Source organism: Lipophrys pholis, assembly GCF_963383615.2.
Source record: "Lipophrys pholis genome assembly, chromosome: 19".
Taxonomy (NCBI): domain Eukaryota; kingdom Metazoa; phylum Chordata; class Actinopteri; order Blenniiformes; family Blenniidae; genus Lipophrys; species Lipophrys pholis.
Window position 1 is genome coordinate 3409121 of NC_137647.1, and position 22532 is coordinate 3431652.

The following is a 22532-nucleotide window of genomic DNA, read 5'->3' on the forward strand; positions in this document are numbered from 1 at the left end:
CCCTGGCCTCCATCACCTCCCCAGAGCACTACGCTGTGTGGCTGCTGAAGACGGTCAATTTGGTGAAGAGATTTCCTGTCTGAGGACTAATGAGGGACTTTTAATAAATTAACTCTGCCGTCAATCTGTCCCGTGTAGTGAATGTCTGCTCCAATGAGCCGACAACATCGACATATGATAGTAGATCCTTGACTATATGTGTGAGCCTCTAGTTTTCACACCATATACAGTATGCAACGATCTACTAGAGTACGTCTACTGTGTAGACAGACACAATCTAGTAGAGGTCTACTACTGTATGTCTATGTATTAGATCATTCTGTGTTGAATATCCCCTCAAAAAAAGCACCAACACGATATGAAAACACAGAATTCCCTGCAGACTGAGATCGAGTTCCTCCTCCTACGTCACGTCCACATTCCTCTCCAGTCTCCGACCTCCCAGAGAGGGTTAACTTGTCAACAGCACAAAATTTGAAAAAGTGTAAATTCCAGGGGCCATCCAATGAAGGCAAATACATATTTGACTGTTCTTTTTTAAGGGAAAAATTATAATTCAAGTTTCATGTTTGGAAAAAATTGAATCGTTCTGTTTGGTGCAGGAGACTGTAAAACTACTTTGTTTCCCCTCAAAAAAATACTTGTTAGGAGAAGTGATAAGGAATTGGATTGAAAAGCAGAACTGACAATGGCATTGATGAAATCTTATCAGGTTCCACCCCTACTAATCTACTTGTTTATTCTCCTTAAAAAAAAGAAAAAAAAAAAGAAAAGAAAAAGAGAATTGATAAAGAATTGAATCGTTAAACAGAATCGAAACTGGAATCGGAATTGGAAAAAATCTTATCAATTCCCATTCCTAGTCTGCACCTTGTTGTTGCTCCACGGGGTTGATTTCTGTGCATCCATCTCTGTTTGTGAGCATTCTTGTTGTGACTGGGATTGTTGGATTGTTGTTGGATTTTTAAAATGCTAAGGTTAACTCTGAAGCCGCTTTTCGGAGTCATCTCGTGTTGTCATGCTCCGGCCAATCAGGTACTATCACGTAATGGAAAAGCCTAAAAACTGAGGCGAGTCAAGCCGGGCTGAGTAGGTACTAGTGGAAAAGCCCCATAAGACACCATCAAATAGATCCTGGACCTCAAGTTGCTTAAAGAACCAATGACCCACTGAAAATCATTTTCCCTACATTGGATTATGTGAAGTTTCTCATATCCTGAAACGGTCTACGGCGTGACCCTCAAGAGAATACGGCACAGAGGTTTATTATGTAATACTAGAACTGTTTTGTCATGACAGTGATACCGTCAGAAGAACATTGTTAGTGTTTACATGTCGGGTCAGAAAATATCTGCGGCTTTAATGTATGATAAGGCAAATGTTAAGCCGAGTGCTTGCATCTGAGAATGGCAAGAAGCACCATGCACTCAGAACAACAACAAACCATGAAATATTCATGTACCTAGATTGAAATGGCAACGGTACACGTTCATTCCATTTCTTTTATGCTGTTATGATTCCCAAATGAGTTGAATTCTGGAATTGGTTTATGTTATATACATATTTAAAAACATAATTCTGTCTTATGCAACATATCTTTGGATGATAAAGAAGCAGCATCAAAGCAAAGGTTTGACAGATTATAGGAATATTGCCGGAGTAGGAAAGAAAGAAACAACCTACTGTTTAACATGGTCAGTGGGAGGAAGATGATCTTCAATCTGGATGTCTGCACTTCTTGAAAGTTCAGAAATCCTTGAAGGAAGCTGATATTCAGTGTAGCCATCCTCTCTCTATACACTGCTGTTGTTAGATTTAAGTATCTTGTCCAACTCACCTTAAACTTTTGCTCATGACTCTCAAATGTTTGTTAAATCGAATTGGCCGCGGACTTCCTGCTAATCTGTGGCGGGGGTACTGTGGAGTATTGTGTGTGCACACTCCCTTTGTGGCATTTGGAAGTGCAATGTGCTGTTATGCAGATTAGCGTGAAGCCTTGGCTCAGTGTAGATTAGCTTGGATTGGCTGTGTGCAGCCCGTGGAGATTTGGATGGCTCTGTGAAGAAATGTCGCGGCGTGGTTTTAGGCGCTGGCCCCCATCGCTTACCGGCTGTGATATTTCGGTGTTTGCCGATGGAATTCTTCGATCCCCTCGGAGGGCCGCGACTGCAGAAAGCTGTCAGTGAATGGCTTGTGTAAGCAGCAGAGATGTGTTTGATGTGGGGCCATGTATGGCTCCCGGTGGGTTTGCGTCAGTCGCTGATTGACAAGGCGTCTCAGTCCCCCCCCCCTTCCTTCACGGAACACTTCAGAGGTCTTCTTCCCACCCACCTAACTGCCTGCTGACTTTCTTTTCATGCTCGGTGGATTAAGCGCTGGATCTTTGGCAGGATCAGTGTTGGAGAAGGAGCAGCCACTGCCCTAAAGAGGGACAAATGGAGGAGAGTGATTTGGCCCCCGACAGTCCCTGTACACGTTTGATCACCACCGTGTCTTATCAGCGCCGGGTGAGCTGCCAGCCACACGCAGCTTCCTCGCTTTGTTTTTCCCGTTCCTGATCAATACATTAACCTTTCTCCTTCGTAAACTCCTCCCTTCTTTAGGTTACACTCTAAATCATTGTCAGCTTGTTTACCTCCGGCTCTCCATTCCGGCTGCTCCTCGCTCTATTTATCATTATCGTTTTGATTTGTACTCTTGTCTTGTCCTCGTGTAGCGGCAGCGGTTTGAAGAGGACGGGCAGTTTGTTACTACTCCTGTACTATACAAGTTGAGACGCAAAACTTTTGTTGTGTTTTTGCAGTTCCGTTTTGCTGGAAACGCTCGTGCTTCATCTCCGTGCAGACGGTGGATGTTTGATGTGCAAACTCTGAACTTTTCAGAAAACAAGTAGGCAAAAATGATGCGTTTTCACATGAAAAATGAAACTCGAGTCTCAGTTTGCGGTGGGCACTCCCGGCCCGTCGTTGTTTCAACGTGTCCCTGCTTTAATACACCCGACTGTTGTTATACCAGCTTCACGACGTTCATCAGATTAAGGTGAGTTGGGGCTGGAAACATTGAAAACCTGCAGGACGGTGGCTTTACAGGAGCAGAAGTGCCCTCTTCTTTTTATTTATCGTATTGTCTGTCTCTTTGCGTTCAGTCAGCTGGGATCGGGTCCAGCGCCCCGCGGCTTTAAGCTGGAGAAAGCAGCAGGGAGGAATTTTACCTTTCTTTCACCAGGAAGTCCCTTTGAAATTACGGGCTGATGTTTAGGCTATTCAGACACAAAGCAATTCTAAGTGCTTCACAAACACTTGGAAATATATCAAGAGAGGACAAAATGATCTTGATCGATTGAGGCAAGGACTGGTGAAATAGTGCCAGAATAATCTTTGAATTTAAGTTCTTCTTTGTAGTGGTGTAGAGTACATACAATGAAAATTTTGTTATTTTCACAAACAATTACTACGGAAATGACACCTATGTGAACATGAAGCCAATGTTAATGAAACCTTCTGGGGAAACATACGATGAAACAAAAAAAAAAAAAAAAAGGTGTCGCAATATGGATGTTTACAAACTCACACCGACTGCATGGCTTTGGGGCTAATGCTAGTTTGCTTTTTCTCATGGCTGCATTGTGTCTCAGCTCGGGTTTCAGGCCAATAAACACGATTTCATTGTTGCATTTTCTTTTCAGAAAAGTTTTGTTTACACGGCAACATTTTGAAAATGATGTCCGTTTCCACGGACGTGACAGAAATGCTGAAAATGGTGTAGTTTTCATGTTGGGGCACGAGACGGTGCTGTTGGGTGTTTTCGTCATGGAACCACACACACATACACGCAGAGAACAATACGCTGTTAACAATGGCGAGTAGACGCTAGTAACGAGGTTCCAAAACTCAATGTTTTCTTTGCTTGGCGGTTTGGCGGGCTGGATTGGAGCCTCTTGCAGGCTGGTTGTAAGTTCGCCGTCGCACATCGATTGTATCTGAAGTATGAAAGAGGTTTACTGACATTTAACAAGGACTCGTATCGATGCCTGGTATCGGCAAGTAGGTTAAAGGCGAGAACTCGTACTTGTCCTTTAAAAAAGTGGTGTATATATAATAGCACCTCCACAGTAAAACTCAACACCTATCAGAAAGCAAAGGATGAGAGCTCCGTGCACATGTACAAATGATTCCAATGGCTCACAACAGTCAAATCACCGAGATTCACCAACGTGTACCACATTTCTAACATTAAACCCGGTGACATTAACGAACTGACTGATGCTGAAAGTCCGAAAAATTTTGCAAAAATCTCTTCTTTTTTTTTTAACAATTCTACCACCACAACATCAGAATACCTCCAGGCTTTCCAATTACAGTTATGTGAGTATTTGTAATTTGTTCCTTCCGCCTTGAGGTAACTGTATTGATGTTATCGGCTCTCCACGTCCCCGGTGGACACAGAGGGGGGGATGCGAATGGACGCAGTCAGCTTTTATGTCCTTTTCAACATGCACACCAATGTGTTTTCCAGACCCCCGCTGCCCTCCGCTGCTCTACACGCTGTTTTCTTTCACTCTCTCCCTCCCCGTCACTCCTCTGCTTCTCATGCAGGTGTTTCCCACCTTTGCCCTGTTTCTCTCGCCCTCCCTTCCATCACTCTTCCCCTCTCTTGTTTTGCTTTCTCTTCCTTTCCCCCCCAAGCTTCCTGTGTTCCTTAATCTCCCCCCCCCTGTCTTGTTCTCCACAGCGACAGATCGATGTCCCCTCGCCCTCCCCCCTGCTTCCGCGGCCCCCCAATCATATCTTTTGAACAAGTGCTGATTAATGACATACACAGACTGATGAATTATTCACCAAAGAGCGAGCGAGGGAGCGAGGCAGAGCGGGGGGGAGATGGTAGCGAGGGGAGGTAGGGGTGACGAACAAAGCCACAGTTGCTGAGGAGAGCGTGCACAGGCAGGCGGCATGGGGAAAGGAAATGACAGCGAAGAATGAGGGGCGTTTGAGGGGATTATATGGAGGAGTGAGTGAAAGAGAAAGAGAAAGCAAAAGAGAGAGAAGCAAATTCCAGAAGATGTTGCCCAGGGCTCGGAGGATTGGCTGCTGTTGTCTTGTTTTCGCTCATTTGCTCTCAGTCTGCTTGTCAGCCTGTTAGAGATAAAATTTTAGTCTTTTCTGTGTGATTTAACAGCGCTTATGTCTTTGTAATACCCATAAAAACGCTGGAGAATGAAGTAAATTAACGGAAATGGGGGACAAAACAAAAAGGGCTCGTGTGGAGACTCAGACCCCCGTTTATCCATCCATCTATCCATTCATCTATCTATCTATCCATCCATCCATCCATCCATCCATCCATCCATCTATCTCGTTAGCATGACAGGCCATGACTTGGCGATGTTTGTTTTTGTGAAGGAACCACACACACATGCGCACAGAGATCGCTATGATATTAAAAAAACAAACGTGTTTTCATCCTAAGCGTTCCCAGAAAGTCTCGTTTTCGCTCGTCTTCACCACAACGGAGCCTGAGCGTTTTTGAAAAGTTCCACCTTGGAAGCCATTTCCAAACGCTGCGTTTTCAGTGGCTCTGTTGTCGTGCAAACAGACACCCCCCCCCCCCCCGAAGGAAATTCAATCTCACATTTTCTGGTGAAATCGCTGCAGTGTAAACAAGCCCTCAGAAAACATCTCTATTTCCTTCTGTGAAGGAAAGACAGTGCAGTTGCAAACAAAGTCATGGACCCTTCCTGCCCTCACATAGGAGGGCTTCTTAATTGGCGCCCCTGTGTTGTGGGTAGAGACCAGGATGCCAAATGGCGAAAGAAAAAAAAAAACCAAACAAACCCAACAACAACATGCTGCCAGGTAGAGGAGAGTCTGCAAGAACTGCAAATGCGATCATAATGAGTCTTAACGGTGCTGCTCATGAATATTCATGGTCCGGGGTGCAGCTGCCCTGCAGTTCAGTGCAGGCTCAGATTGGTCCTTTCATCAAGAACATCATCAAGATGCTATTTATTACAAGATGATGCAGAAGAACAGACACAACCCACCACGTAATGAGTCAGTGAATATTTATTAATGATCCCAGAAATCAGGGGCTCTGAATTGTGGACGTACACGACTCACATCTCTCCTTCTGGTCAACGCATCCCCTACTTCTGCTGGATTATTTCTACCGCAGGGGGGGATGAAATTTATCTCCTCTGCATAGTGATTAAAGCTACTTCGTCAGCAGACCGGACCCCCCCCAAAAAATAATCATCAAGTAAATGTCTTTAAAATCAAAGTGAAGCACACGTTAACTCGTGACCATACAGTAAATGGGGAACTTCTGCATCTCAAGGAGGCTGACATGTTTACAGTTTAAGGGTGGGAATCCAGTAAGGTTGAAATCCAGTGAGACAATTAGGGCTAACACAATGCATTGCACAATTTAACGATACATATTGCAGCCCAGTCACAGCTGGTGTAAAGTATGAGCGGGAGAAAGAGCACTGCTATTTGAGTACTTGTTTGTGCTGCAAATCAGGTCTTTATGTTAAAACTCCAACTGGTGTCGTAAAGCCCGAACTGGAAGACTTAAATAAATGTGTGTGTGGCTTCCGCCCTGCAATAGCTCCAGTGTGTCCACAACAGAGTAAATATCTTACTTCTCCCGGAGCTGATCAATCCCAAAACCTCATCGATTGGTCCTTGGAGGATGTCAAATCATCAATGAAAATTTCATGCAATTAGGGTCAGTAGTTTTTGCGAATAGTTGGTAAAATACATACATACTGTATGTACATATACACAAAACAATAAATCCACGTGGACAAAAACTTGAATTCGCCCCAATGCTCCTTGGCGAAGGTATCCAATAGGGTAAATACATTGACATGGTAAATACATTGTTTTCAGCATTTCTACCGTTTCCCTGTAAACGCTAAACCTTTCTGAAAGGATGCGTTTTCACTTGAAACAGCGTGTAAACGGGGCCTCAGTGACTCTGAAGTGTGAGCATGTCTGCCGGGGTCGTATCCTCCCTTCACCCCGCTGGGATCGGCTCCATGAGCCCGAGTTGGATCAAGCAGTATAAGAAGATGGATGACCTGGAGGATTTCCTCACACGTCGCGCCCTGCCTCTCTCCCATAACCAGAGCGATAAAAGTTCCCCGGCTCCCTACCTGGTGTCAACTTCCTTCATTTATGCTCTCTTTAATGGAGGCTGTTGCTGGAACAGTCCGGCAGTCTGATGCTGAAACGGCGCTTTTATTTCACTCCGCACACTTTTTCATGGGGGATGAGTCATACTCCACCCTCCCCTACACCCACGTCCTCACCCCCACACATCCACCCCCTGCTCCTCCGCCACTTTCAGTCCTCAGACACAATCTTCCAGTCGTCACAGAATAAAACGCTCGTTTCCACCAGGAAATGTGGGGTGACATTACATACAGACACCACTGTGAGTGTTGGTTGTTTTGGTTTTTTTTCTAAGTGTATCCCCAGATTTTCCTCCCACCTTCCTCCCAGAGAACCCCCACCCCACCCCATCAGTGTTTGCCCTCATTTCAAGCTCCGGATTCAGATGTGGAATACGAGCTTGAGGGGATGGCTGCATATTGCAATTTCCACCTACAGCAGGTTCGGTCTCCTGCTCCGCGATGTGTGATTTGTAGATATTGTGATGTGATGGTGTGTGTGAAGGGGGTGTGCGGACTGCTGGCCATGCAGTGATTTACTGTTGATTTTTCAAGCATATGTGTAATGTGTTAATGCGTGAATGCCAGACGCATACTGATGAGGTGTTTTTCTTTTTTTTTTCTTTTTAAATCGGAGACTCGTAGACCCGTCAGCTGGTGGTTCCGCCACTTTGGACCGAAACTTTGTACAAACGCCTGTCGTTCTCTGCCAATCTAATCCAAAAGACTTCCATCACTTGTGGTTTTAAGACCAGTGAAACGGCTCAACAACGTCTCGCTCATATTCTTCTTTAGCTCTTCTCTAGCGGCTCCATGAAACTTTCACAAAACGATAAGTTGAGTTTATATTTTGTCATTAGCTTTGTTACACACCAGTCATTCTTCAAAAAGACTCAAAAAGAAGTTTGAAAATAATAACTGTAAAACCAACATAAATGGGGGGAAAAAATGCTAAAACAGATTAAAAAGAAAAGAAAGAAAATGACTGAAAAAAGCTTAAAAATTAGGTAAAAACATGCACAACTATTTAACTATTTAATGAAAATGTTTTAAAGTATATCAAAATCCTACATGAGACTTTCGAAGCTGCGTTCCTCATTTTAAAAGGTAAAAATGTTTTGTGGCTCCACTTAAATTTGATTTGGTGGAAAGTGACTTAAATGGCTCAGCAGACTGGATGGATTACTGTCACATATAGTGAAAACTGCCTTTGAGGGTAATTTTTCACATTGTGGATATAAAGGTGTTTTTCTCCTCAAGCAACAAGTTTTTAATTGGTATTTTGATATATGACAAATTGCCTGCACTGTATTTTCTTCCCCAGTATGTTGTGTTTGCTGTAGAGATTAGCATTCTGTTACACTGGTGGGCATCACTAATGTTGTTTATCCCACATGTTAACATTTACGTTGCTGTTACCAGTCACTGTAAATAATTGAGGACATATGATTTATAGGTACCATAATGCCTCACAAAAAAATTTAATCGAAGAAAACATGAGGAAAGTAAGTTATTACAGGACATATATTTTTAATGTACTGATTCATACCCAGCGATTTATCCAGGTGACAATAAATCTTGTGATGTATTCGTAGTACCTGTTAGCTGGGTTTGAAAGTGAATCACTAAAGACTTAAAAGATAATACCTGAAACCAGCAGTCAACTCTTAAACGTTACTTATACATTAATAACTTGTGATTCCTTCGTATTTCCTTTTGCTCGCCAGTTCTGCAGTATGTTCATGCTGCATTTGAATTCCGCCCAGTTAATACAAGAGCAGATCAAAATCAACCCGAAATTTTGACTATTTGCTTGGTGGTTTGGCCGGATTGGCGCCTCCTGCTGGCCGGTTCTGTGCCGCGGGCCTCATGTTCGACACCAATGGTTCAGACCCGAAGCGTGTTGGACATTGAGGTCGACGCCTCCTGAATCCCGTTGTCCTCCTCTTACAGAGATCTCTGTCAGCTTGCTGTCGGTCATCGTGACGTTCTGTGGCATCGTCCTCCTCTCCGTCTCCCTCTTCGTCTCCTGGAAGCTCTGCTGGTTGCCATGGCGGGACAAGGAAGGTGGAGGTCTGAGCCTGACGTCGGGGCTGCTGCCGGGGAGCGCCGGCATCGGGAGCCTGGGGGGCGCCGCGGGGTCGTCGCTCCTGCCCCCTCTGCTGCAGAGGAAGGAGGGCCACTCCTCTTCCTCGCTCTATCCCACCCTGGGCCAGCAGGGCCAGCACCACCCCCATTTCTCTGAGCTGGTGGGGCTGGAGCGAGGGGAGGTCGGAGGGGTGGTTGGGGGGCCACACGAGACCCAGGAGCACTCCTACCTGGATATGGACTCGTACCCCAACAATGCTGGTAAGAGAGAGACGTCAGCCGCTCTTCATCCTGACTGGAAGACTAATGGAGCGCTTCAGTCAATATCTCCTCATTTTAATAAACTCACAGAAAGCCCGATTTAATACATTTACCTGCGTACTGTAAAAATAATTTGTCTGTGCCGCACCGCGGTGATGAATGCTGACCATTAATGTACTTATAAATGGGGTTTGGTTCTGTGGGGCTCCACATTCAAAGAATATTACTTTTTCATCCTTATTTCATACACTTAGTTATATGGCAGCTTTTCCTTTTAGTCGAGGTTTAAACCACAGTAAATATTATCTGCGTTATTATTATAGTAGTATAATATAGTGGAAGGGTTTTTTTTGCTGTCAAGGGTACAAATGTAACGTTGACACTTTTAAAAATATATATTATTTACATTTGGGAACTTGTTCAAATAGAATACTTAATAATGGAATCGCAATTTGGTTTATTTACAAACTAATACGTTTGCATGACGATCATTTATACAGAATAAATCAGTTGGACAGTGCAAAACAGACTAAAATACCTAAGATTTAACAATTTATTAATTATTTTATGATACTGCAGTGTGCAGAACATCTAATGTTTGTGCAAATTGCTTTAAATATGTTTACAGTTTAAGTTAGGGTTAAGGAATAAAAGATGAATTGTGAAAAAGTAAAGGCCCTAAACATAATGATCTTTAGTGCATTTTCTGACGCAACATTTAAAAAAAAAAAATCTACAGTTTTCCAAAATAAAATTGTCAATTTAGGTTGCACAAAGTGTGAATTTTAGCTAATTGATGACATTTCTGGTGTATTATCATTACCAGCAGTCCTAATACAGATACTTCAGTACTGTAACATCCCTACAGGCCAGTTAAGTTCATCATGAGTGGATAGAAGCCTAGGCAGCAGGGATATTAACCGGCAGCAGACAGATTCCAGGGTTTTCTTGAACATGAGCTGATATCACACCCGTGAGTTTCCTCTGCTGCCGTGTTTATGCCGGCTGTCAGGACCCGAGCCGGTCGTTCATCATTATTCCCAGTCAAATGTTTGCTGGCTGCCTTTATTGCCGCTGGATGTGCCTCCTTTCACATCACCGCATGAGCTTTTATGCTGGCTCATGTTCTGCTATTGTAAATATGTCTGCCCGCTCCTGTTTTTTTCCGCCTCCTCCCACCGCTGCTGGTAAATCACTGCCTTTTAAATCAAAGTAATACAGTCAATGCGATCAATGGCGCTGACGAAAACGTTGGTGTTTGGAGCCGCTGTCGGTCGTGACGGAGGAGGAATGTGAGTCAGTGAAGGTTTGTTTTTGTCCGTGTTTGTTTCCCCCGCTGGCAGGAACGCTGAAGCTGAGTCAGACGTCTCCAGACGTCCCAAACACAGAGGGTGGAGCTCATCCCCAGAAAGACCTGCCCAATGCTCTCTCTCAGCAGCAGGTCACGCCACGGTCAGTGCCCAGTGAATGACTTTGTGTTCGTGTGTTTCCTTTTTGTATTAACATATGAGATCAAAATACAAAGGCTCGGGACGACAGACTTGTATCAAAGGGTCAATAATTGAGTTTATGAGTTGAGTTTCCAGTCGAGTTAAAGTTGAGGTTAAAGGGGTTATATTATGCAGAATTCTAATGGTTTCAAAACAGTAATAATCGTCCCCATATCTGGAATGATGCCCCAGAAGTGAAGACCTTGTCCTCTCGCGCCCTGGCTTGTTTCAGTTTTTAAAAAGTGTGTTGCTCCAACCAGCCAATCAGAAATCAAACCCTATATAGTGTCATCAGGGGTTTAGCCAATCCCAATCAAGGTAGGCCCTCCCTTTGGCTCCTCCCACAATCAGGCAGCTCTGCTCTGGCACATGGCACCACCTCTTCCCAAGATGGGCATGTGTGGGCGGAGCCAGTCCAGCTCACACAGACACAGCAGATTCTGGATGCAGCTTCTATGATCCAATATTGAAATAGAGGAAAAATCAAGGAAAAGATGGTTTTTGTGGTGATATACTTTGACTACAACATTTTTGAGATAAGAGCCATGTGGAATTGTTCAAAAAGCTGGAATGTATGACTCCTTAAAAGAAAGAGATGATGGATCCCGCATGGTTCAATCTAATGGATTTGTCACCAAAAAGCCTGTTAAGGCACCACGCCCTACAGTCGGTCACATTGGTGCAAGGATGTGCTGAAACCCTCCAGGATTCAATAATCGTTGTATCATCAGTTCACAACGTTTATTTCCCCCTTAAGCCCCACCTACATGGCCTCTAAGACCTTGTTTACGCGACGTTTCGAGTGAAAAAGCAGCGTTTTTGCGTTTCTGTTTCACGAAATTTTTTTATTTACGCAGCAACATTTTGAAAATGACGTCCGTTTTCACAGAAACACTGAAAATGATGACGTAGGCATGCCAGGCCACAAGTTGGCACTCTTGTTTGTTTTTGTAATGAAACCACACTCAAGTGCTCGAACTGTCAACTATAAAACTGCCAATTCCCAGCAGAATATGGACTGGGAGTCACGACACTCGGGAGGAAATGTTGTTCTTATTGTGCAAAAGAACTATTTACTATGGCTGTGATGCGAATGCGCTAGCAGCGTTTCAGAACAGTTTCACCTGTTTTCTACAAGAGCGTGAACGTTTCGCGAAACTTTCCCACCTTGGGAGCTATTCTGACAAATTTAGCTTTTTTCGGGGCTCTTTGAATTGATGTCGTGTAAACGGGGCCCAAGAAAGACTGCAGGCCCCCTCTACTAGCGAGGTATACCTGCCTGCTCTCTGACAAAAGTATGAAGGGTTTCCATGAAGACTCTTAAGAAACTGTAAATGTAATATTGAAGTAATCTAAGTAAAACTAATTTTACCTACTCAACTATTGTACTAAACCTCCAACAAGACGTCCCACCACAAATGTGACATTCTGTACAAATTATTATATATAAGCTCTAAAGGGACAATCACATATTTTGGTGCTTCGGTTGGGATTAGATTAAGATTATGTTGAAGGTTACAAGGTGAGTTCAGTGCAAGTCTTTTGAGAAACAAACGCATGTCAGCGTAATGTCCCCAAATGGCATGGAAACGTGTTTGTGTGTGCCGTTGTGATTAAATCGATTCAGGACTGAGCCTTAACGTCCAGCTAATGACCTTTAAGCTACATGCTAACAGCAGGGGGGCCCACTTGCTGAAAAGCCACATTTGAAAACACGAGCCTCCAAATCATATAAGTTAGTTTAAATTGATTTGTTAATGTTTCTCTGCTCTAATGAACACTTTCGAAGTCTGGGAGAGATTTGTGGCTGGATTTTTGTCTCAAATAATATTTGAATTGCTGAATATGAAAATCTCATGGTTAAGAGAGGCTTTACAGTTTTTGACGGATGGACACAAATCTTTCACAGATATTATATCTTGGTTTGATAATCCTCAATGTGACACACGATTGTGTAAGGATGGAGGGAAATCTTTCAATTTCCCAGAAATGTATGCAGGTTTTCTCTTATGAATCACGTCATGTTCATGTGTGACGATGTGGAGCTGTGAGCGTCTGCGTCTCCCCTTCACTTAATATTCATCCTCTGAGCTCTTGTGCGTCTGTCCAGGCCCAAGCCCATGACTCACCAGCTCTCCAGCCCCGATTTCCACGGCGAGGAGAAGGAGCAGGTGACCAGCATCGGGCAGATCAAGCCGGAGCTGTACAGGCCCAAAGGCGACCAGGGCGAGGGGAAACAGGGCGACAACTGCGGCAAGATCAGCTTCCTCCTGCGCTACGCCTTCAAGTAAGCCGGCGAGTCGAACGCCGAGCCGCTCGGCCTGTCAGAGTCTGTGGAGAGTGAAGAGTTTCAGCATGCATACATTGTTGGAAGACAAACAGCGGGGCTGTTGCATCAGCGGCGCGTTAGCCTAAAGCTGCTGCACCAGCGTCTACGTGCAGCTCTTATTGACTTTAGCTGTCTGGAGGACCGCTTTGATCAGAATAGTGAAAACGCGTATCGCTGCTTCGCTGCATTCAAAAAAGGGAACCACAAAGGAATCCTCACAGGTACGAGGCGAGGGGAACGCTGCGCGGGTACCAGATGTTTCTGAGGGCAGTTTTCATGGCAGCTCATGCAACAGATGCTCATTTCTGCCTTGGCTGCTGATCTACGTCACGCTAATAGATGAGCTAACAAATTCAACACATTTCCAACTAATGGGTAAAACTGGCAGTAGATGGGTGAGTCCATTCAAAGATTCATGGGGGAGTCGCAAAGTTTCCCTTGATTTTATTGAGTACATAATAATTTTTTTTTTCTGTCTTAAAAATCACGTGAGTCTGCATTTAATTAATTTATGTCACAAAACTACTAAGTTTAAGCGTTTACACTAAGGCCCCGTTAAGACGACAACTTTCCGAAAATGCTCGGACTCTGTTTCCATGGAAACGGGAGAAAACGCAGCTTTTGCTGAAGTGCTGCTGCTATAGTAGTAAACAACCCCACCCACATGAAAAATACATAATTTTCAGCATTTCTGCCATTTCCGTGGAAACGGATATTGTTTTCAAAACGTTGTCGTGTTCATTTGTTCATCTTATTGAGAGCCCCAGCAGCTCCTGATGTACTGCAGGAGCTATTCTGCCCGGGGCCGCCTCCTTTTTCATTACAAATTTTATCTACAATATTACATACAAAGCTACACACACACACGCAAAAGCACACAGGACAAACCGTGAAGGCTTAATGTGAAACCAAATGAAATATATCTGTCAAAAGAACACATAAAACCAAAAGCACCACACAATAGCTATGGGGGTCAAATCCAAACATCTAAATAAAACACTCGTGTAAACGCAAAACTTTTCTGAAACAAAAACCTGAGATTGTAAACAGCGGGAGAGAAAATGCAGAATGTGAAGAGCCTAAGATGAAGATGAATTGGTTAAAAAATATGGCTTCATTGAAGAAACGGACCGAAATAGTGCTGAATGCATCGTTTGAGGTGAAAAACTGGAAAAAATTTTAAACTGTTTAAGAGATTTTAACAAACAGAATTTAACAAAGAAATAGTTTTTCAAATATTGTGAGGTTCCTCCAACAGTGTTTTTTTTTTTTTTGTCGCTACACAGGGCGTAGTGGGGCGTCATCTTAGTTTACAAGGGTAGAAATTTGTGTCCCTGAAGAAAGAGGCCTGGAGTCACTGAAGTTGATCATGCGTCTGGCGAGTGTTGTGTCTCTCTGCGCTCCACTTTGATGGGAGCGGTGGTTGTGAAGTTCTTCAAACGCTTCGTCGGAGGGCCGCAGACACAGACGCTGGTTTACAGAGAGAGAGGGTTGAGAGTTTCTTCTTGTTGAGAAAATATCTCGCAGCATGTTTATCTACTTCAGAAGACACACACACAAAAAAAAAGCAACAAATCTCCAACTAAAGTAGAAAATAATGTGTGGTGGCAAATTTTGGTTTATTTTTTTCCCTCACTGTGGAAAACGCCATGCATCGGTACGTTGTTGTCTCCGCTGTGGTGTGGCTTGTTTATGATAATAACACTGGAATATTAATGTTTGGGAAAGAGAAAGAGGCGCCATTAACCCACAAAGCGGCAGCCGTGTCTTTGATGTAGATTGCAGCGGTTACTTTCATTTTGCTCCTCCGTCGAGTGTTTGCTGCTGGAGAATTTGGGTCTCAAGTATGTAATTGGTGGGCGCCGCGCTGCGAGTGTACAGATGCGAGCGTGACCCGGTGGGCTGCGTGCTCTGGAGGCGGGCGGCTCCGTCCACGGTGCTACTTTTCTGCCCCGCCGCGGGGGAACGTTACAATGGACCAAAGTGCTGATGGTCAGAAAAGAAAGGGAGCGAGCAGCCGGCTCGGTCGTGAATTATATATGGCGAGCCACTTTAAACAGCAGCCCTGTCAACACATAATAACACCAGGCTGTGTTATAGGTGAAGCTACATATACAGGGAATTAGCAGGGGGAGCTGCAGACTGTAGATAGGGGAATGATGGAAACAACTCATGACGACACAAGATAATCTATGTTGTCGCGCGGCGGCGTGTCATTACACCGTTTCGGCACTGTGCAAGAGGGAGAAGGTTCAACTTGAAGTGGGAGAGGTTGACTGCACCGTGATAAGATTGGTATGTTAATGTTGGAGACCCCTGTGTTTGGAGTGTAACAGTCAGAACAACAATGTCAATCTTCCTCACGTCCTCTGGGAAAGGCGTTTCTATTGACAATCCCATTAAAAGCTGACACATTGCCTCTGTGGGAGTAACAGCTAGCTCTCAGGGCATTGTCTGCCAGGAGTAAGGCCGCGAATTTCGCTGGCTGTTCAAGCAGCGAGAGGTATATTCTCTGGAGCGCGCCTCGGGGATTGTGTGAAAAACGTTTTTTTAGTCGTGGTTTCCTGTCCTGTGAGAAAGACACACACCAAAAAAATGGCCTTTTATTCCATTCAAAGTGCAGGAAAACGAGTCCCAATCGGCGAGTTGGCTTTTTATTTTCTTCTCATTTCTTCTCTGTGTTCACAAGCTGAGTGTTACTTCATCGATCTGCACATCATCCAGGATGAACAAAGGCCGATTTTAAGCAAAACTTAAAAGCCTCCTATTCTCCAGCTACTGAGCATGTGCAAGAGAATTGTTTGCGATGCACAGTTGCAGCATTTCAGAATGTTGTGTTTCCCCCCGTGGCCAGCTGGACGGAGTCCGAGCTTTTTCGCAAAAAGTTCCACCTTGGAAGCCGTTTTCAAAAAGTTGCATCTTCAGCGGCTCTCAGCACCGTCGTTAAACGGACACCCAAGACGTTATGAAAGTTTCCAGTTTTCACTTGAACACGTTGTGTGTCGGTGTCAACGTGTTTAATTGGCATAGTAAATGAAATCGATAGGCAGTCAGTGAGATCGGCCTCCACCACCGATCGAGTAGCTTTGGTGAAAACATGGAAAATACAGCGCTTAACTGGCAAGACAAGGACGCTCCTGTTTGATCTGTGCGGAGGACGAGGATTGTGTTGTGTTGCCTTGGTGACGATCGTACTTGAAGCACGCCACTTGATCGGTCTGAAAAATGTCATACGGTGCGTAACAGACCGTGACTAAAACATTGGGCCAACAGGTCAAACAGTCACACGGACCCTGAACAGAAAGGCTCCCAAAGCCCGGACTCGAACCGGGGCTCCTCCTCTCTCTCCGCCGTGCAGCAGATCGCTGTAACCTCGAGCCTCGCTGGGAAGCAGGAGGGTTCAGGCAGGCGACTGGAGAGTCTCCTCTGCCAACATACGACCAAATCATCCGGGATTATGTGATTATCAGGCACATATTTAAATTAGTCAGGGCTTTATCTGAATATGAAAATATTCATCTGGCTGTGGATGTGATTTCTCGCCGCGGTTTGCCCTCCACATCGTCCCGATGATTTGATGTGATTGCGGAGTCAGCATGTTTATCCCATAGCCTTAATTGGATGTGATTCAAAGGTAAACACGTGTCCATATTGGCCACGGTGGTATTGTCGACAGGAGTAGAGCTTGTTCGCGAGAGGTACACAGAGAGGGGGCGGTGTTGTGGCGTGGGGTGGGGGGGGTGGGGGGGGGGTGGGGGGGGGGGCCCGGGGGGGTCACCACTGTACTCTGCCCTGCCGATCCTTCCTCGGCCCCAAAGTTCACGCCGCTCTCCGATAGCAGTTAATGAAGCGCTGACACGTCGGTTAACACGCGGAGACACACACTAACAAGGTCTGATTAAAGGCCTCCGAGCCATCTTCATCATCATCTGGTAATTAAATACATAACGGAACGGCGCGGGGGGAGAGGCGGCCGCGGCCGCGGCGGTGTGACGGACCGCTCGTGTGCATCGGCCGACTCGTGTGTGTGTGCAGCCATGTTGCATGTTTACACGCTTTGTGTGCGTGACAAAGGAATACTGCTACTCTGCTTACCGTGCGAATTTGAGTGTGTGTGTCTGCTTAAAGCTATTTTTAGACCAAAGCTGCAACAATCCTTTTTTCTTTTTTTTTTGGTTTACTACATTAAAACGCATTCACACTATAAAAGGCGAAACAGTAATATCACACGCAATATTCTTGTCACTTTACTCTTTTTCATGAGTTTGGGATGATAAATCTCTTTATAAAACTAGAATATATATCAAATAGATAAATACCATGATTGGAATAAGTATATATGATCTATTTAGTATTAGATAAGTTTGAATATCACAATATTCTCTGACGTAGCTTCTCGGATGTGCAACTAATTATAAATACTCACATTACTGGGTATTTCAGTGTATGTCTGTGGCAGGGTTGTCAAAAACATTTTAGGTTAGGGGTCATATACAGCCCAGTTTCATCTCGAGTGAACCGGACCGGTAAACTCGTGACATAATAAGCTTTAAAATTAAACTTTAAAGTTTTTCTTTGTTGTAGTGCAGAGTATACGCAATGAAAATGTCTATATATTCAAAAACTGAACAATTACTACTGAAAATTACTACAATCTCAACATAAAAGCTTTTTTTTAATGATACTTTCTGGTGGAAAATACAATGAAATGTCAAAAAAACAAATTCCAAAGTCAAAAAATTCAGTGCTTTGTTGGAGGTTTTTACCATTTGCTTGGTGGTTTGGCCGGTTTGGAGCCTCTGGTGGGAAGGTTTTGGCCCACAGGCTTTATGTTTGACATCCCTGGTCTATGAGGTATTTTCAGTCGTATCTTTCAATTTGCACCGTATAATCTGCTTTTCAAATCATGAGTCACTGCCAAGTACGCCAAATTCAGAGTCAGTAAATTAGTTTATTCACTTAAAGAAAATCCCCCACTTTATATCGACATTCATTTACAAAACAAATTGTGTATTTTTATTATATTCTCTGAGAAATGTTCTTTGAATGCAGATCTTTTAAATTGAATCCATTATGAATGAATGCAGCTAAAAGCAACATATAGTTCTAAGAAATGCTTAAGAAAGGAGAGAAAACTGAGAAATACTGAGAGAAGAGAAGGACAAATCAGATAAAATACCTGTGCAGAGGGAGCCTGACATACACAAAGAAATCCAGTAATCCGATTACATGATATATCTCTTTAAATCGCACATAAACACTTCTATCGGACTAGATTGTTAGATTGACCCAGTTGACATAAGCGCAGTTATGATCCAATGGTGTTGCAGTTTAAAAGATAAAACAAACAAAGAAAAACACAATAACCAGTTTGATCTTTATACTGGAGCGTTTCCAGGTAAAGTCGGGTGTGAGATCACGAGTGGGTGTCTCGAATGGCCAATAATATGTTCCGGTATGGTTCAATTGGTGCCATGAAAATTAAACTCAAAAGCAAAAACAACCAACAGCACCGACTTGTGGCCCAACATGCTGACTACACAGTTTTTCTACCGTTTCCGTGGAAACGGACATCATCTTTCAAAATGTTGCCTTGTAGACGCGAAAAGGAAACGCAAAAGCTTTTTACATCCTCAATGCATGCGACGACTCATCACCGTTTTCATTCTGCGGACTTGTTTTGAATAAAGAAAACAAAGCTTTTTTTTTTTTTTTTTTTTTTAGTTTAAATCCGTTTATTCCAGTTGCTCCTGATGCTTTCCTGAAAGACGTGTCTGCTTTAGATCTCGTGTAGATCGCAGATAAAAATGTTTTCAATTATTTCACGTCCTCGAGAGGGAAAACATTGTATCATTGGAGGGAAGAAAAAACAAAAAGACCAAATGGAACGGTATTTAATTTTTATCATTTCCTCATACATAAGCATCCACTTTGATGATCATTTGAGATTCAAATCATCCCAGTTTGTGCACAACAGCTTTGGATAATCTATCCCCCATTGATTAAAAGTACATTACATATGCAGTCAATCACACGCGGTTTCATGATTCCACAGGACGACGCTTGCATGTTTTACAGTGTGTGTATTTTAATTTTGCATGTGTTTCCTATGAGAATTTGTTGCTGATGAGTATTTATCCTCGTGCAGTTTGTTATATTATTCATTCAAAAGTCGTTTTTTTCTCCATTTTCCAAGTAAGACACTTTCAGATTGCTTCTTCTCGAGGTGGAAAAGCTACAATCCTGCTCATTTATTGACATCATCGTGCATTTGAGTCGGAAAAAACCCCCCCAAACAAGTCAATATCAGTAAAAAATACATGAGTTTGCTCACGACCGTACAGTCTTGTACGGTCACAACTTTTTATTTATGATCCGAGTAGCTCCGAGTTAAGTTAAGGATGATTGATGAGCCCGGCTTTGGGCTGATTCTGTCTCACTGCCTCGACATCTGTGCGTACATTTAGCATCGCTGATCATGCAGACGTGAGCCAGCTGCAGGGAAAACACACGCAACAAACGCATGCATGCACATATGCACGTCCCACACAAGCTATTCTGGCTCCCAGGATACAAAACCTCCCACTCCACAGTGCTGCACAGGTGTTGTAAGTCTGTGTGTGTGTGTGGGCTTATCCTGTCTGGGTCTTACGGAGTATTTGTGTAAATCCCGACCGACCCCTGGCTTTTTATAAGAACGTGGAAGTCTAATGCCGTTTGCTCTGTGTGTTTGTGCATGTCTCAGCACGGAGCAGTTGGTGGTGAAGATACTGAAAGCTTTGGACCTGCCAGCGAAGGACGCCAACGGCTTCTCTGATCCGTATGTGAAGATTTACCTACTGCCAGACAGGAAGAAGAAATTCCAGACAAAGGTGCCTCCCACTCCCACCGCTCGCTCTCACCTGTCTGAAACGCATTTTCAAGGCTACAAAAACAACAGCAAAAATCTGAAATCTTTTCAACCCTTTCACATTCCGTTCAGCTGTTTCAGATGTCTTTGAATGTCTCGGGAAGCCAAATGCAGATCAGGTGCAATTACAGAAGCCAGAGACCACAGTAATCCAATGGGATGAGGGCTAAATGGGTTTCTGGACAGAAGGTACAGAAAGTAACCAGACAAGCTGACAAAGAGACAAAGAGACAGACACACTGGAAGGGCTCAACAAGACACAGCTGACAACAATCAAGGGGAAATCAGAGGAGGAATCGAGGGTGGAGAAATAAAGACGCTGAACTGAAGTCAGGCAGGGAATGTGAAAGCAGACGTTGGTGATGCGTCGATACCGTCCAAACACATGCAGAAAAAAACTAAAAAAAAACACATGTGGCATGCACATAGTAGCTCTGAGCCCGGTGTATGTGCGGCTAAACGGTAAACGTGGTGTAAATCTGGGGTGTGAGACTAGTTTTCCCAAAGGGTCACATGAAAACTTTGCTCTGAAATTGAGGGTAAAAGATTTCAGATGACTTGAGTTTTGCTCAATAAGAATTATCTCTTGATGAAAAGCAGGTTTTTTTAAAAACACGATTTTAATGAACTTCTGTTACTCTTCGTCGCTTTTTCTTTCCCAGTTTGTGTCTGGAAATCATGATTACATTTTTCTAAATTTCTAATTCAGTAAATATGTAAATAAAAATGACTTTTTCCTCATAAATCATCTTTTTTTTTTTCCCCCACTGTGAAACATAACTTTTGTGAGGTAAAGATATGTGGCTCTGCAAGCCAAGGCGATAAACCCAACCGATAATGTAATAATGGCCAATAACGTGGAAGAATGTGACCATTTTCGAAGTAATAAAGCCAATAATGACGGTAATTTTCCTTTGATTGAGGATTTCCCAGTAGATTTCCTGAAGCTCTGTGCAGATTTCCCCGAGGGCCGGTCATGCAGAGCCGCACTAAGTGGATAGAGTGTGTTATTTGGTCTCTTTTAAAGAGTCCAGGTCTGATTTTAAGAAATAAAACTCTGATTTATAAGTGCAGGAGTCGCGTTCGTATGTCTTTTCGTCTCTGAGATGACGTTAAAGGTCTTGACATCATCAAGTCGGAGCTGTTTTTCTCTCTGCTGTGATGACCCAGCCTCCTCATTACAGTATCAGAACTCTAATCTAATCTGGGAACATAATTTATTCAGGATAATGTGCTTCAGACTACCACGTATCGCTGCCGCTCAACTCCTGGGTGTCATTCTGCTGTTTGAGGACAGTAAAGTCAATATTTAAGTACATTTCAGGGTGTTCTGTACCAGGAAATGTGCCCTTCGCCCTCCAGAAGGCCCTCGTCTCGTCTAATTTATTCTCTGAGGAGAAAGTTAAAAACTTACGAGCTCTCCAGCCTCAGTCCGCCGTGTGATATCCATAAATATCACCGGGCCTTCTGAACAGCCTTAGGATAAAACACAGAGAAATTCAGGGAGTTTGAAAGGGTCACAATTGAGTGCAGCGCTGCTAAAGTGTAAAAAAAAACAAGCTCTCAGCGGCAATGAAGCCGTACCAGTTCAAAATTTCTCCCTTTTGGTTTCCTCTTTTGTGCGATTGTCTCCTGCATATCACAAAAGCCCCTTCAGCCACCGCAAAGCATGAATGCTTCTTTCCATTTGCATAATACAGCTCCTCTTTTGTTTGGAGTGTAGGTGATTGTTTAATTTCAATCACATGCTCATTACCATTGAATTTCTGCACGACTCGCAGCGCTTTCATCCATCCAGCTGCTTTCAAAAGAGGAAACAGACATCACCTACCACTAGATGTAGTCTGCTTTCGACAAAAAAACTCTCCGCTTTCTCCCTCAGCTGCAGGTTTAATCCAAAACCAACAAGTAATCATCGAGCGCTAATAAGCCGGAGTGACAGATCCTCTCATGCAAAAGCTGAATTCGGAAAAATGGCGTGTGTCACATTTTAATTATCTCGTGCTTTATTGCACGGCGGCTTTTGTATTGAAAAGATTTGGTGGCAAATAGTAAATCAACCAATGATGAAAGTTTGTGTTGGAAGAGTGAGACGGAAGGAAAATGAACAAATTAGATCTGAAACGTGTTAAAATATGATGAGCGGGGTATTATAGTGTGCGTGTGTGTGTGAAATGTACTCGAGAATATAAAATATGGGTATTTAAGTTCCAAGCTGTATTGCATGTTCCATCTATCTATCTGTCAACCACACGCTTTATGAATATAGATAGCGTTTGT

General features: G+C 43.6%; 1 protein-coding gene across 2 annotated transcripts in view; it reads left to right on the top strand.

Annotated features, from left to right (window-relative positions):
* syt3 (synaptotagmin III) overlaps positions 1-22532 on the top strand; it is a 49955-nt gene that overhangs the window by 13982 nt on the left and 13441 nt on the right. For both annotated transcript variants that reach the window (XM_080486984.1, XM_080486983.1), the window contains exons 4-7: positions 9128-9523; positions 10867-10975; positions 13124-13300; positions 20088-20214. In XM_080486984.1, the coding sequence (XP_080343110.1) occupies positions 9128-9523; positions 10867-10975; positions 13124-13300; positions 20088-20214 (809 nt within the window). The remainder of the gene's footprint in view (positions 1-9127; positions 9524-10866; positions 10976-13123; positions 13301-20087; positions 20215-22532) is intronic.